Source organism: Scomber japonicus, chromosome 6, assembly GCF_027409825.1.
Source record: "Scomber japonicus isolate fScoJap1 chromosome 6, fScoJap1.pri, whole genome shotgun sequence".
Lineage (NCBI taxonomy): Eukaryota > Metazoa > Chordata > Actinopteri > Scombriformes > Scombridae > Scomber > Scomber japonicus.
This window is the reverse complement of record NC_070583.1, coordinates 20,204,938-20,222,117: the sequence shown is the minus strand read 5'-3', so window position 1 is coordinate 20,222,117 and position 17,180 is coordinate 20,204,938. Positions and strand designations below refer to the sequence as shown.

General features: G+C 39.9%; 1 protein-coding gene across 2 annotated transcripts; it reads left to right on the top strand.

The window, feature by feature from the left end:
• Positions 1 to 1,535: 1,535 nt before the first annotated feature.
• zgc:153184 (uncharacterized protein LOC751652 homolog) lies at positions 1,536 to 16,459 on the top strand. 2 transcript variants are annotated; one of them, XM_053320870.1, is made up of 6 exons: positions 1,536 to 1,636; positions 13,315 to 13,401; positions 13,546 to 13,617; positions 14,059 to 14,127; positions 15,022 to 15,234; positions 15,929 to 16,459. In XM_053320870.1, exons 1-6 carry the CDS (start codon positions 1,631 to 1,633, stop codon positions 16,334 to 16,336), a joined length of 855 nt encoding a protein of 284 aa, XP_053176845.1. In that variant the 5' UTR covers positions 1,536 to 1,630; the 3' UTR covers positions 16,337 to 16,459. The 2 variants fall into 2 exon arrangements, with proteins under 2 accessions (XP_053176845.1, XP_053176846.1); XM_053320871.1 differs by having other exon boundaries at positions 1,548 to 1,636; positions 13,318 to 13,401.
• The last annotated feature ends 721 nt before the right edge of the window (positions 16,460 to 17,180 follow it).

Here is a 17,180-nt window from a genome sequence, read left to right as displayed (position 1 = left end):
CAGTAATTTAGTTTTGATGATGGTAAGAATACATTTTTCATGTGCACAGGAAGCTATTTTCTCCACCATTCTGTGGCCTTAAGTTAATTTAAGGAATATTGTGTTGTCGACATGCCAGCAGGAGAAGCAGCCTTTACTGCCACTATGTGTGTTGTTGGTGAATTAGAGGCCAATCCATCAGATGGCTTCGTCACCACTTGGATGACTGACTCTCCTCCTTCCTTTCTGCTCCAGGGAGCACAACAGAGACACTCCCAGATCTTTCATTCGTACATGAAAAGTCAAAAGGAGAATAAATGACTAAAAAGTAGCTAATATTTACATGCTTGCCAGTTGTGAATGTCATAGACTTACATCATAGGGAAACTGGAGAGAACAGGGAGCAAGCAGTTTGTTCAGAGGAGATCAAGCAGCATTAGAAATGTGCAACGCTTACAGCGAACCCTTGAAATGCTCCTGCACATAATAAAATAGTTACAGGAGCAGGTGAGGCTACAGAAATGAAGTATCAGACATGCATAACCTAAGCCTCAGCCTCAGCTCACATTAGATGTCCCTCCCATGTCCCAGTTACATGAGATTCAACAGGCATGTTTTACATAACTATTGTCATGGCAATGTTTGTTGCCTTCACATTATTCCGCTTTTGTTTTTTTTGCATTATGTGAAACTAAATTTTAGAAAGCCTTTAGGAAGTTGGAAATTTCTGAAAAAATACCACATACTCTCGTCAGTGTTTGTATGATTACACCTTCTGAATACTAAGGACATTTTTTAACCAGTATGCATGAACATAGTGGGGATGGAGGACCATCTAAAGCTAAACTGAACCACTTTGAAATACTGTAGTGGTGAGTGATACCCCACCTCACACAGCCAAGTAAAGAAAGCCAGAAAAATACCAGAAGTCAGCAGATGGTGTCTCCAAAGTAAAAGTAGAAAAAAAAGATGATCATGAAAGGATATTCAAACCATGTGGATGCTCTCATAAAAGTAAATTGAAGGTTTAAAAGAGTAAGTAGAGAGGTTTGCTAATTATTCAAAAGTTGTAGGGCAGGAAACTGCTGTGTGGTTTAAACTTGCACTTCAAGTGGATCTTCCGGTTTAGACTTCAGTCACTGATGTAACAGCAGCTGTTTTTAATCATCTCAGGAAAGCTGGTGACATCATTGAGTGAACAGGCATGCATATTTCACTCCATTATTCATCACTTTAATCCATTTGGTGTAACACTAATCACTAATTCCAGTTTGCCTCTGTTCACACATGTAAAAGGGGGATTTTGTATACAGCCACTCCCCCCTCCTTCCTCTGTACTCTACCTATTTGTAGAAAAAACCCCACGTTCATTTAAAAGGAAGTCTTACTGTGAAAGTGGAAGTATGCTTGTAGTCTGTGCACTTGACAGCTGGCCCAAACAGCGCGTTAAAGTTCTCCACTCTACTCCTCCTCCTCCTCCTCCTCCTCATCGTCGTCCGTGAGGCTGATTTGGCTCCAGATAGAAACACAGAGCGCTTTTCTGTCCCCGCTGCGCTCCTCAGTCTCTTCATAACCAGCAGCCAGTTTGCTCCCATAAACCGAAAAACAGAAAAAAACGCAGGAGGGGACGAACTCTGGCGCTTTCCCCAGGATGGAGGTAATAACTCTACTAACTCTAAAGCGTACTTTTCTGCTTGCGGCTGTACTTTTTTAGACCACTTGAGCAGATGTTTTATTTATTTATTTATGTATTGTATTATTATTATGATTTGATGTTGTTTTTGCAGCCATGTGTGGTCGAAATTAAAACATTACATCACAGGAGCTCAGTGAAGAGACTTTATAGTATGTTTTGATGTTGTTTGTTATTACTGTGATATTTCTGGAGGGACTATTGGGTCTGTATGTGCAGCAATATAACAAGTTTTTAACTCACTGTGGCAGGCAGTGAACCAGTTATGTTGGCTGTTCATCAGTATTCATGTTCATGGTGATGTTTACAGTGTTTATCTCTTTACTGTTACATAAATATTGTTATAATACAGTGTAATTATAATTATATTAGACATATAATAGACTGGTTGCATATGATGTTTGGATGATGTAATTATAAAGACTATGAATGGATGGCTTCTCTTTCCCTGAGTGTGTACTTGTTCTGTTACACACACACACACACACACACACACACACACACACACACACAGAGGATTGTGCGTAGCTAGGAAGCTTCGGCTCAGTATTTTTTGAGCTTGAGGCTGATTTAGTTTAAGAGTAGGTTTGTGGTACCAACTTCATAACAAGTAACCACAGCCAGAAATGCATCTGTCATGAGCCAACGTGTGTGTTCACTGTGATAAATGTGACAAGAGCTTTCCCTTTGTCAACATTGTCTGAACATTGTGAAATAACTATGTGTTTTACTTTTCAAGTCTACATTTTTTGATTGTCAGCTGTTTTCCACCTCACCCAGAATTCAGCTGACAAAGATGAGGTGGACTTCCATGATATAGGTCTGTCTGAGTCTTTCCACACAGTTTTCTTGCAGTGTGCTCACAGGTTTGTGACCTCCTCCCTGCAAAACAAGCTGTTCCCGCAGACTTTTACCATCATTCTCAAGTATTTAATGTCATGTGGCGAATAGGAAGAGGAACACCCATTTTTCCCCACAGCACGTGAGGGAGCACATTAGTAATTTACCACAGCAGAACTACCCTCGGATACTTACACCACTTACAACTTTAGGACTCAGATATGCTTCAGGCAAGTTCAGCTTGGATTGTTCTTCTTATTCGTGTTCTTACCTGTTGCCAAAACTAAGAGAAAAGAATTTGGTTTGCCCCCAAAACTGGAAAAGATGAAAGAACGGTAAAGTGAAGGGGGCTTTCTTAAGTAAACATATTTTTTGATATTGAATAGTCACAGATTGTTGTTTTTTTTGGTTCAACTTGTTTGAAGCTGCATGTAGTTCAACAGATGCTGAAAGCAGGTCCAACCATTATTGCTGAATCTAGCTTTTATCTTGGATGGAACCTCGTAAACCCAGCCCAACTCTCATTAGCTTAGTTTTCACTACAATTAAGCAGCTATTAGTCTGCCAGGTGATATTGAGAATGATGGCACTGGCATCAAAATTTGAACTGAACGCTGACTCACACCTTCTTAACCCTTGGTCTCAGTGAACAATACCTAACCTATTCAGATGTTCAAGTTAAGATTTTCACTTCAGTGTTCTCAGAAAGTGTTTCCATGGCAGCCACAATGATTCTAAAGTCATTTTAGAGTTTGTGCATTTCTCCAGTCAACTTCAGGTATTTGATGTTCCAAATATACTTGTGGTCAGTATCTGGAAATCCATTTTGGTCCATTGTTGACACCCTCCTGACACACTGTCCCACCCAGTCTTCACCACAGTGAGAACAGTGCAGTACAGAAATGTATGGGCTAGTTGTGCCAGGGGAGGTTACTGCTAGTTTTGCTCTTGATGTTTTTGTCTCACGCTGTCAGTTATGTGGAATGGAACCTGTTTATATGTTGCAGCCCCAGTTTGAGTTTTGACAGGATAGTGTTTTGCACACCGCATTTTGCCTACAGCAAATATACAACTGGCCTGTAAAGTCAGCCTCATTGTCATTTAAACCGCTCCGACAGCTTTGATGACATAAATTCTTGCTGTGTGTTTTTAGCTTTAGGAAATTGCTGTTCATATTCACAAATATTGGTTGACAACAACAGCCTCAAGCAAGCCTGAAAAGTAGATTAACACATGGAAATTCTTAAATGATGTTTTTTCCCCCGTGTTGGAACCTCTGGCTATTACTGCAGATACACAAACTAGAAATTGTGTTTGTGAGTCTGTGTCTGTGTACATACACCTGAGGATTTGAACTGTATGCTTGTGTTGGGTTGTGGTGAGGGGCGTAGGGTGCTAGTTTTCCTTTGATGGAAAAACAACACCACAGCTCGAGGAGTGAGTATTTAGGGTTGCCCTGCCAACCATATGGCACGCACATTTATTTTATTATGTAATCCATAGTAAAGTTTAGAAACCAATAACACAGGAACCCTGTCTGTACCAGCCAGACGTTTGCTAATGAGTTTTCCTTTTCCTTCATAACAGTGCGTCACTGAAATGGTTTTACACTGTTATTATTATGAGTAGGAATACTACATTCGCAGCACCAGCAGCAGTATAACATTGAAAAAAAGTGTCCTGTTGCATCCTTTGAAGCTTTGTGTGACACAGAGTAAAAGCATCCACTAGTATTCTTGTCAGAAGTAGACATCATCAGTGACATATTCAATCAGGGGTGTTTGCTCAGGATATACATTAAGCTTTATGTGTGTCAGTGCAGGGTGAATGGTTCACTCTGTCCCGAACATAAAACAGACACCTAACTTACCGTGAAGCTGAGTGGAATGTAAAGCATCAGCTTTGAGGAAAACTTTCAAAACTTCTCTAAGTCACAGTGTGGTTATGGTTGGATCTCTACTCAGATCACACTGTACAGTGTAGTGTGTATAAACTGTACTGATGGTTCCTGATTTTAAAGTCTATATTCATCAGTCAGGTCATTTGATTAAAGGGCTTTTAAGCCATGGTGAGATGAGTTGGATCAAAATGAAAGTGATGATTGAACAAACCACTAGCATCTCATATGACTTGAAGTTCCATTGATGCTTCCTGTCATGGTTTTGACAAACATCCTGCAAGCCAGGTCAACCTACTATTGGGTTAGGCAATGTATTGATGTTATTTCAATATGAGACTTAGATTTTGAATATCGTAGTATCGTGATATGACATAAGCGTTCTTCTTTCCTGGTTTTAAAGGCTGCATCACAGTAAAGGGATGTCATTTTCTGAACTTACCAGACTATCCTAACTGTATTATTTACTCATTATGTTAATTAGTTATTATGTCCAAATTACTGATGATTATTTATCAAAAATTGTATGAATATGTCATCCCTACAATATCAATATCAAAGTATATGATCAAAAATATTGTGATATTTGATTTTGTCCATATTGTCAGCATATTTTCTACCTTCTGTCCACATATTTTAACTTCTTTAAAACTAACAGTTTACAAAATGTCAACAGTAACTGCAAAATCAGCTGGAAAATGGAGGCACACAGCAGGAAGTACATTGTTTCTGCAGAATCTTCATATTTTCACAGTTTTTCTTCACTGTTTCTCAACACATTTGGTTTCCCCAGAGATATCAGTAACACTGTGAAAACTTAAAGTAGTTTAGGGTAACATTGACTGTTGCCATGTGAATTAGTCATGAAGGGGCACTGTGCCAGTTTTAGGAATGAAGTTCAGTTGAATCATCTTGAGGAGTAATAAACAGCCTCCGAAAGCAGGTGTATAATGTTATCTGAGGCTCTGGAGGGAGCTTAAAAAATAACCCAGATGATGTAATTTTCATCTTTAAACTGGGGCTGTTTTCAGTCTTCAAAGGGTAAAAAATGCATGCAGCATGTTTGCCAGGCCTGAAGGATACACACTGTGTGGTTTTAATGACAAAGAAACTGAAACCTCAACTTTTAATCTGATGTAACCTTAAGATCTTAACATAAAGTACAAGCTTCCGCATTTTCAGCAGGTTGTTATGCTGAGTGAGAAGCAACACAATGCCTTTCTCATAGATGACAGACTAGCTGAAGCCAGTTTGCATTAGTTGCATGATTGCTGTCAGACAATCAAAAATATTATATGACTGGTTGAGTTGCCATGTGGTTTTATTTTCTGTTTTTCTTGCTTGTATTTACTTCTCCATGTTCACTTCTCTTTACAAGTAACTGTGTGGAAGCTTGGCTTGTTGGAAGATACTTACACCTTTATGACCAATCAAATGGTTCGTAAAGCCTCATAGTTCCCCCAGCTGCTTCAGTTGCTTTTTATTGTAAAGCGGCTGTCATCCTTTTCTTAAACATTGTTGTTATATCATTGACTTAGATTCATTACATGCCTCAAGCTTTTCATGCACTGTTTTTTCTCTGAGTCTTGCTATCAGGGACGAGGCTGTGTCAGACCCTAACCCTCTGAGTTTCAGTCCAAAACAGTGTGTGAGGCAGAGAGATAACCGGGGTGGGAACGACAGAGCAGAAAAGGAGATCAGTGAGGAGGATACTGCGATGTGCCAAAGAAAACACACAAGAAAAAAAACATATGTCATCTAAAGATACATGTAGACCGAGGGGAATTCCTTAAAATATGAAAGGAGATGTCTGCTATCCACTCCACACATCTGCTCCAGTGTTATGGCGCTTTTCCACTATACAGTTCTAGCACTACTTGACTCGGTACGGTCCCAGGAACGACCTTTTCCATTACAAAAAAGTACCTACTGAATGTGGGCGGGGTCATCATACTGTAGCACGGTTCCACGAAACTGCTGTGACTTCGTTTTCTACGTGACACAAACACATAAACAATGGAGGACATGGAGGCAGTGGTGTACTTACTGCTGTATGTGGCTTTCTGTCACACACAAAGCAAGAGAAGAGAAACGACTGTATGACTGCAATGCTGTTGCCGGTATTTAAAAACTGTTGACGTCACATTTAGTATCGGCTCGGCTCGATTGGAACCTCAGCAGAGCAGGTACTAAAAAAGTACCAGGTACCAGGTACTATCCCTACTGGAAACGCAAAAAAAAAAAAACAAGTCGAGTCGAGTTGGAGCTGGAACTGTGCTGGAACTGTGTAGTGAACAAGCGCCATTAGAGTCAGTGTTAGGTTTTTGAGATCCGAGCCAAAATCGTCATGTCGGAAGCACCTTGGGGCAGTGCATGTTTTTGCCATCAAAGCCAGTTAGGTTTGAACAGGTTGGAGAGGCAGCCTGAACTGTCTCAGACATCTGCAGATTGTCAAGATACATGCAGACAGGTTTTGAGAGCAGTGAGCCAGGCGCGCAGGAAGTGGAAACTAGAAAAAACAACAACTGTATAATCATGACTTTTACTTACTTCTAAATCTCCCTGCAGAACAGTTAACCTATGTTGCCTCAACCACCATCCTCTAAAATTGGCACCTAGCCATGTTTTTTGTTTACTTTTTTGGCAGAAAGTAGTGCAAACACAATCAGTACTGCAAGCTGTCTGTGCAAATGACATTTTTTTCAATGTCAAGTTTTGCTTTTTTTTAACACTGTTTTTTTTTACTAAGCAGTGTGTGAAGATTTGTCACACCCTACTTCTGATTTCCTCATCTATGTGTGTTCATCACTGCATTGAAAACAGGGGAAGGTAATATTAGATTTGAGTTGCTAAGACAGGTTCGCACTGCAAGTTTGAACATGTCATGAAAGATATGTGATAGAGGAAAAATTCTCTAATCAGCATTGACTAATGGCTGAGAGGAATCAGAATCAGAATAGACAAGTCCACCATTTCTGTGGAGTGGCTTTGAAACAGGACTGTGACCTTTCCATTAAAGAATGGCCTGAGTATTTATATACTTTAGTGAAGTCAAGGTGTAAAAATACTCCATTACAAGTAAAACTTCTGCATTCAAAAAGTCACTCAACCATAAGAACAGAAGTATCAGAGAGATGTCAAAAGTAAAAATACTCATTATTCAGAATGATGGCCCCTTTCAAAGTGTTATGATTATTATTATTGATGCATTAAAGAAGCACTATAATGCTGCATCAGGTTGATGTGGGGTCATTTTACTTACTTTACTTTATTTACACTTGTGGGTAGTGTAAACTTGATCGTATTTCATGAACTCACCAAATAAACTACATGTTTACTTGTTGATTTGCAAGGTAACCAGTAACTCAAGATGTTAAATAAAGTTTGGAGAGAGTTTAGAGTGAAACTGTGACTTCCAGCCTTTCTGCCAAAAGTGTGAAAACCTCAACAAAAATGGGGTGTACACATCTTATATAAAAGAAAAGTGGTAAAGGGAGGAGAACATTTTTAATATGAAGCAGACAACATGGAGGGCGTGTGACTAAGTGAGCGAAACACTATCACATGTTCAGGGACTGCCCGAAGATTTCCAACTTTTGGATAACAATGTGAGAAAACATCAAAATTGGATTTGTTTTCAGGTATTGTAGTTGTAAAAGGCACTACTGGATCTTCTTGGTTTGTCTAAATTGTGAATGTTTAGAATAATGCTGGTTGCCTGTAAAAAAAAAAAAAAAAAGTTGCTAATTCAAGGCCAGACTACATTATCAGACTGGCTGAATATGAAATGTGGAATTGACATTTGTTTTGAGACTTCCAGATGAACACTTTTGACAAATATTGGAAAGGATGGACTGAGTTTGTCAAAAAAAAATTCAGAAAGAAAGATGAAAACAAAGCTGAATGACACTGCATGGAGTTATTGAAACTAGTAGAACAGATGTTTTTACGGTACTTAAGTAGTAAATATACTGTCACTTTCACCCACTGAATCTAATGAAAAGGTCAACCCCTGCATGAAGACCAAGACCTTTGACATATGTCTCTTCAGCAGAATATTTGATCCTAGTGGACCGTGGATGAATGGATGTCAAACCCTGTGGCACTGAAGCTCTGCAGGGACTACATGTTGAAGTAGTGGGGAACATGCAAGACTACGCTGAATGAAATAATCCCATGTCTCTGCTATTCAGCTTCCACATCAATCATTTGATCCGCTGTCCGGATGTTTTTTGTTGTCGTGATTGCTAGATCAGAGTGGATGAGAAAACCAGAACACTGCAGAGAATCCCCAACAGATGCTTGTATCAAAGTGAATCTTCTTGCTGATGTTCAAACATTTGAATGAAGTACTCTGCACTTTGAGCTGTTGACATTTCTTGAAAATCTTTGGTTCCTCATCATTTACACGATATTATTCCGCCCTCTTATTGCACAACAGCTCAGTACAGCTCACTAAAATATCATGACATTCCTCAAACGGGCCTGGTTCTTATATCTGTCTTCATCATAGTCATTATTTGCCTGTTAAACTTTAGTTGAACAATATATCTCAGAAGGTTTTTGGGTTTTTGGGTCTTAACTTATTTGTTGTTAATTTATCACATTTGAGAAAAAGACATTTTTCAGTCATGTGGTCTCTTGAGGATTACAACTTTGTCAGCAGCTTACTAGACCATCAGATTTATTTTTCTTCCGTCTGGAGGCATATTATTTCATTTTATATTTGCTTCTCCACCCTGCAGTACTTGTCCATCTGCAGCACCTCCCCTTTTCCTTGGGGCAACAGCAGCAATGGCTCAAAGATGAGTGTGCCCATTTACCTAATCCCTGTGACTGAGGCTCTTTATTGTGTACTTCCACAGTACTCAGTGTATGTAAAAACACAGTGCCAGTGAGGGCAGTGGAAAAGTGAGATATTCAGATGAAGGCCACTCCAAAAACACATCATGTTTTCCTGGACAGGCAGCAAGCAAGAAGGTGCCTGTCTGCTCTCTTTACCACTTAACAAGTGTAGGCAGAAGGGAGCTGTTCACTGCGGTGGTTTTCCCCCTGGCAAAGCACACTGACTCGTGAAAACAAAGTCTACAGCTTCAGACCAAAGCCATTACGCTTGGAGAGCTTATTGGACAAGAGCTTGCTGAACAGCTGTGCTTTGCTGTGCTTTATTTATGTTCAGTCTCACTGATATTCACTGTGTGGGGGTCACCAACGAGAGCTTATGAGGATTGAAAGTCAAAGCAGTCATTCCTAGAGAAGGGTTAAAGATCCTCAGCTAGACATCATCTTTATCAGCTCCATGCTAGATTACATGACCTGTTGCTCTCAGACCGCCGCTGTTACATCGAGCAGATATGTTTGGATTTACTGGGACTAATATCATGTGCTTCCGCTCTTCTGCCTCTGGAAATGGGAATCACAGGAACCAACAATAGCAGGCTTTGTGTGTGATGTGTTTGTCTCTGTGTTCTCTTTCCACATCTGCCATCTGTCATACCCTGAACCTCGTGTCTCCATCCACAGCCTGGAAATTAAGACACTGTTTGAGATTGACCTTTATTTACCCTAACAAAGCTCAGTGAGGATGCGCTGGTTTCCCTCCATTCGCTTCATGTTCACACAGTCCTCTATAAATGGTTTTCAGGTAGGGTAATGGGCAGGTAAATGTCAGATATACAACCGCAACATATGTAATTCAAATCGAGCGGCAGACCATCTCTCTCTCCCTTTGTTTCCTGTCATTTCTCTACTGCTATGGAAAAGACACAACATATCTCCAAAAGTATATACAAATTATGTGTGTTGCTCAAAGGAAGCTCAAAAGTACTTATTAATATTTTGTTCCCCGGGTCCATCTTCCACACTGCAGTGGACTAAATGGTACCATATTTCCCCAAATGACTCAGGGATTCAAATGAATGCAAATTCTCTCATTCAGGACACAACTGTCCTCATGGTTACCGCTGTTCCCTTTTATTCCAGTTTTGCTAAAATCATAGGTTCTTTGCTTTTTTATCATGCAATGAAATAGAGATAGCACTCATCATTTAGCAAATTAAGTTAAATCCATATGTGTAACTGTAACACTAGCAACATCTGAAGGGAGTCAGTGTTCATAAATAGCTTGTGTCTTTTTGGTGATGACCCAGGCCTGTTTTTTTGGATAACTTCAATCACATGGCTAAGGCTCTAATTTTCTTTCTTTTTCATACTTTCCTTGTTTAGACATGCTCAATTGCCCCATATCCTAGATTACAGTATGTTTCAGATGTGGTCTAACATATCCATGGACACTCTCCTCTAGGAGCTGAGGGGTTACAGAGCAGAGCTGTGATCCAGACTGCCTGCATCGCTCTGGGGGATTTTCCCAGGCCTAGAGCCCCAAAAATAGTTTGCCCTGCTCGCGCCTGCAGTGAACCAAAGTTTCCCACTCTTCCAGAGAGCTTGGGGTCCCAGCTGACTTAAACATACACATTACTGATAAGCAGGCCTTGTATGGTTCACTGAGAAAAAAAAAATGCAATCATCAATAAAAGACGGCAAACAAAAAGTTAAAAAATTGCTGGTTGCTGACGATGCCTTTATCAAGTGTTCTTGACGTCATAACATATTAAGTGCTTAGTTAGCCACACTTTTTCTCATATCCATATTTCATATTCACAGAAAATGTGCAAGACATGTTTTGAAAAACTTCCTCAAAAACAGTTGACGCTGCTGATGTGCCTCCATGTAGCACTCATGTTTTAATGTCATCATTTTTGTTAGGATCAAAATGTGGAAAATACAAATCTATTCTCAGCAATTACTGTAAATGTGCAGATTTAAACCCCATCATAGATGGTTTTACTTTATTATCACCTGTAATATGTCATTAAAGCATGTCAAGATTAGAAGTGACACCCTGTTGAGAACAAAGACCCCTTTGATTGTATGTTTTGTGTTTAGTATGTTCCTATTGTCGGTCATTAAATAAAGTTGGACAATAGAGAATTTGAAGCCTTGATTTTAGTCACCCAAAACATCTCAGTGGCGAACTAAACAGCCAAAGCCCAACTTCCTTTGCCTGCACTGTTGTGACTAGAGTTTGTGCTCTAAAGGAGGCATTTGTTTTCTGAAGGACAGGAAAGAGTTAAACAATTAGAGGTTACAAAATAATGGTGTAGAGGGTGGGTGGTCCCTGGTGATTATTATTTATCACGGATGAGAAGAGAGAGCTCAGGAAAAAGGTTGGGATGTGGATTAGGACACAGAGGCAACTCGGCGAGAGCATTAACAGAGGCACTGCGGGTCTAGCTGATGCTGTAATATGCTGGGTGGAGGCTGCAAGGTGGTGAGGTCATGTGGAGAACAAGAGGGAAAAGGAAAATAAAGCGTGTGATTAAAGTGTGGAATGTGTGTATCTGTGAAACTGAAAGATCTGCGTTTCCACAGGCTCGAAATGTGAAGAGAGGAGAGGGAGGGAACTGAGAGTGCACACCCAGGAAATGTGACAGAATTGGCAGCTGTGAGGAGAAGCCTGAGCTTTTTAGCGGTCAATAAAAGTAGGATGGAAATGAGATGTAGTATGTAAGCCAGAAAGAGAATTCCATGGCAGGAGCACTACAAGCAGTGACTGTACAATGCAAATCATTAAATGGCGACATTGATGTATGCAAATCTGTATGATCCTGGCACACCTCAGACTAAACAAATCCCATTCACACTCCAAAGCACTTGGCATAAGAGTAATACTTGGAGTTTTGTTTTCGAGGCTTACGTACACATACATTCCAGCCTGCAGCCAACTTATCACTTACGCCACAGATATGTGGAGTGAGTTAATGGTCATCAAAAGGGAGCATGGAGGAGGGAGGTTTTGCAATCAGCTTGGGAATAGTGGGAGAGACAGAAAGTTAAAGGGGCCAAGAAGTGATAACAGCGTGAGGCTGCAAGGACAGGTCCCTCCTGTCACACGCTGCAGTGTGATGTTGAACAGCTGTGGCGGAGAAAGAAAGAAAGAAAGAGGCTCTTCCTGTGTCCTGAAAATCAACTCTTTAGAAGGAGAAGAGTTGAGTTCTTCCAAGGACAGCAATGAACGCTAAACACACTAGTGGAGTTGTCTTTTTTATCATTGCTGTTGTTGCATATTCATCCTCTCTGCTTTTTCAACACATCTGCATTTTTCCTGTTGATATCGAGGAAGTGAAACATGTTCTTTATGTTCAGACAGTTCCTTGTTCAGCGGTTTCCACACAGGCCTTCAACTAATAAGTTTTACACTCCCACAGAATTAAAGACAAATCACCAGATATGACAAGAGCATCACGATATTGTCAAGTAGTAAATTAACACAACATGTTTTGGTTGGTGGAACTTAGCCAATGTGATCCATTATAACTGCAATTTGTAAAGTTTCAAAACACTTTGCTGTTAACTGGTGTTGGACTGGGTGTGGTTGATATTTTTATGTTTCTGCTTACTTTCGATACAAAGAGTTCAAGTAGTGGTAGATTCAGTTTTTACTACTCAATGGCATAAGCAACATCATGTCAAAGAACATGTTTACTATTCTTCTAAAAATACATATAGTCAATATATACAGCATTTGTTTGTGTAATAATTGCTGAATAATGTCTTTCTGTATTCAGTTTTTATTGTAATTTTGTGTGATTTTAGTTTTAATGCTTTACTGTCCACGCTTTATTCCACACTTTGTTCTAATGAGTGCCTATGTGATGATGCTTTTGGGCACTATAAAGGAAGTAAAAAAAATGAAGGTCACGCAAAGAATGCTTCAACTTACTTGCTTACATGTGATCCACTCCTATAGTTCACACATTTACCAGTGCTGCCCTCAGCTTATCTTAATATCAGGACTGTTTATATAAAATCATTTCCAGATTTATTGAATGTCTTTCTTTTCCAGAAGGATCCTCCATCCAAGCCATCTGTGGCTGAGCTGGCTGGAAGGTTCAAAGGTCATATTATACCAACGCCCACCTCAAATGACGAGGTGACGTAATGTATTTATATCTTATTCCATATGTTATAGTGTCTGCACAGTGCTGCACTACATACAGTAAATATTTAATAAAGGTAATTTAACACACATTTAGGTCATCATTTTATTTACACCTACTCCTCCCTTCCTTTGTAGTCGCCATTTTATGGAAGACCTCCATCTTCTCTGAAGCTGCAAAACCACAAAGATGATAATGAAGAATCAGATGTAAGTAATTTTGTTTGTTGTTTGCTTGTTATGTTTGACAAATTTGTCTTGTTGATATACAAAAGAAGTCCTCAGAAAACAGACTTGGATTTGTTTATTGTAACATTTCATTGCAAAATATACAATTAATCGTTTTTCTCTTTGCCTAAAACACTGGAATAGTTGTGTTTGTGCTGCTGATGTTTTCTTCCAGTAAAATAGCTACCATACAAACCACAAATACCTATTATTGCATAATGACCGATCCAAAGCACAAAGTACAAGTGCAAAAATTAGTACATTACAGGCATGTACAATTAAAAAGTTATTCAGTTTTATCACTGTTACTCATTAGAAGTAAGATGGCATCAGATGTATCGCTGAATGTCATCATTAGTTTCCCATGTTTCAAAAGGGGGTTGTGATGATTTAATGAATTAGTCCAACTGTGTTCTCTTGCAGAAAACTAATGCCTCTTCAAAGCCCTTAAAAATGAAAATGAAGAGTTCACCCATTATTGAGAAACTGCAGGTAGGTGCATCTCAAAACATCAGAATATTCTGTGATGAAAATGTGATATAAAATAATTTATGTTATGTGTTATAGGATGTAGTGCAGGGAGGGTTAGTCAGGAGTGTATAAAATCAGGAGATTAATATTTAAAGCACTAGTGCCACCCACTGTTCAGTTGACGCTAGTGCCTGTGTTGTTCACCTGCTGCTAAAAAGGGGAAGGACTTGTCCCTGGTGGCACTATTGGCTCAGATTAATGAGCTAATGGGATCATGGGCCATCCAGCCTCTGGTGAGGATGTAACTCGCCACCATCTTTTCTTAAGCAATTCACACAGTGGGCAGCCATGGGACAAAAGGGCTGCCGCTTTTCACTCTTCCTCTTCTCCCCAGTGCAGGTAGGATACACTCCTCTAAACGTATATAGTGGCTGTGGCGTAGCTCAGGTTTTAAAGTAGTTAAGTTGTCAAACTGAATACGATAACTGAATACGGGCATTTCAGGATATCATTCTGGCAGGTGCAGGTGTTTTTAAAGTAGGAAGGTGCCAGCAAGCAGGACAGAGGAGTAATAACGATGAGTAGATATACTGAAGAGATATACTGTAGATATACATGTATTTTCTAATTATACACCCAAGTTAACATAATTTAATTACTTTAATTGTACTCACTTAGTTATTGTATTTATATCTCTAAATAAAGTGACTCCCATAAATGCAATCTGGTTTACTCTTCAAGACAAACTCAGGTTTTACTGTCATTTTAAGTTTGTTTGTCATAAAAAGTCCAGTTTAAATAAAAATATCACCACAGATGAACAGCAGCATTGTCTTACAATAAAGCTTTATTACAAGACAATGTGCTAAAGAGATTACAGTGTACAGGCCTCAGGATGTCACATTGACCCTACAGGCCAACCTTGCTCTGTCACCGACCGCTCTGCTGCCATCGCCCAAGACTTCTGAGGTGAAGTTGCAGCCGGCACCACTGTCCCCCACCACACCCTGCAGCCCGAAGAGCCCACTGGGTCCCACCCTGCGGCCCCAACAGCAGTCCTTTGAAGAGGAGGATCCTGTCAGCTTTGACAGCCCTCCTGAGGGTGCCCCACTGCCTAGCTTCAACAAGGTAAACATGTGGACTCGTGCAAAGCTGTTTACATCTTCACAATCTAAAAGACAAATACGTCTCTGGGCTATTCGTTAGAGGATCACCTTATAATGCAATTGGTCTGGTTTTGTGGTGTTACTGGAAGTATTGTACAGCATTTAAAAACAAAAAAATAAATGAATACAAATGCACCATAATTCATGTTATTCCAGTTATATACATTTCTTATGATTACAGATCATGTAGATGTATTTTTGAATAGATTAGTCTTCTCATGTTTCATATGTTACGTGGGTTTCTTGCACAGAGGTTCTGAGTCACTAAATGACAAACGTGATCTGTTGTCCTGTCAAGCCCCCTGAAGCGTTTCTCATGCTATTCGCTGAGTGAGCTGTGATGTCACAGTCGGACACATGGTCCCCATCCGTGTTGACGTGTTTGTCAGCGGGTGTTCTGCATCCACTGTTTAAGCAGCCCTTGGATAAGCTTAAGCAAGTTGCCCCTGTAGTGCATTGGTGCTGCTGCAAGGGGGATTTAAGATGTAATCTTAATCTCCCTTAACCTAGTTAGAGTCTCTGGATACCATTTTGTGCAGTGCTCTCACGCAAATGCTGATTAGACTTACACAGTTTCAAGAAATCTTTTGATCATACTATTGAAAGTTACCCTGAATTGTTTACATTTTTAACCTATACTCATTTCTTTCACACAGACTCGTGCACGACTATCATTTAAGAGGCGCCCGCCCACAAGACAGCACAGGAGGTCAGCTGGAGAGGAGGCAGGTGCCTTCGGTAGTGGTCTGTCCCCATCTGAACTGTACAGCCCGAAAGAAAATGGGGACGAGGACCTGGTTTTAGACAGCCCAGCAGAGGAAGCCGAACACGGCCAAGCTGAGGTGCGGGACAGGGACTGTGAAAAGGAAGATGTAGCAAAGGATGATCCAGATAACAGGGAAGATCTGGAGGAGCAGGCAGCAGAAGCACAAGCCCTGACCTCTGAACGGCAGCCTTCGGAGCCTTGTCCTGCTGAGCAAACAGAGGGTGACTTTCAGAGAGAAGAGAATCAGGAGGAGATGCCAAGACCCACCAAGGAGGAAATTAAGGGGTGTGAACTGTGAATGTTTACGTCAAGGAAATCAGAAATATATGAATAAGTTATTCAGTGCTTTGATTAAGAGAACTTTTTGAAAATACTCTTCATAAAGAGTTCATCTATTTTAAGGTTCTTTGTATACCTGGTCTGTTTCATTCCTCTGTCGCCCTCTCCTGGCCTTTCATAGAACAGGTCTATAAACACTGGAGAGTTATGGTAAGCGCCCTCTAGTCAAAGAAGCAGGTGTTTTTTGCTCATGGGAAGAAGAAGAAAATATGCTTTATGTTGAATAATGTCTGCAGTCTGCATGACCAGACTACTATTTTTATGACTTTTTTTCTGATATAAGAGAAAAGAGATTTCTAAGAGTGCACTTCACAATCTGATGTCTGTGATATGTACACAGGACTTTGAAAATACTGACTGCTGGGTTAATAAAAGGCAAAAAATATTATAGGTATCATATGTTAGCAGATATATAAAATGCTATGGTATCATACCAAATCACTTTCACTGAAATTATGTACTTTAGTACATTTAGTACTAGTTTTACTTTGATGTACTTCTCTGCTTGTCTTTAATTTTGGATACCGTACAAAATATTGAAATCACAGTGCTACTGTGGAGTGGCTCAGGTCTCGGAAATTATGCACATGATGAGATGTTAAGAAAATAAACAGCTTTCGTCACATGTAAAGAAAAATGATGTTACCTGCCTCTGTTCTAATTTTTGGTTTGCTCCTCAGTCATTGAGTTTAAATGAGCTTCAGGATATGAATGTTGATGAATATCTTAAAGCTGTAACGCAGGCCTTCTGGACAGTCTTCAGTCAGATAAAGCCAAAAGAGTTGTTTTGTTTTTTTAGTTAG

Bases quoted from the DNA above. Each gene is read 5' to 3' on its own strand.
- zgc:153184 (XM_053320870.1), top strand. The intron at 13,402-13,545 runs GTGACGTAATGT...CTTCCTTTGTAG, and splicing joins CGCCCACCTCAAATGACGAG to TCGCCATTTTATGGAAGACC. The intron at 15,235-15,928 runs GTAAACATGTGG...TCTTTCACACAG, and splicing joins CACTGCCTAGCTTCAACAAG to ACTCGTGCACGACTATCATT.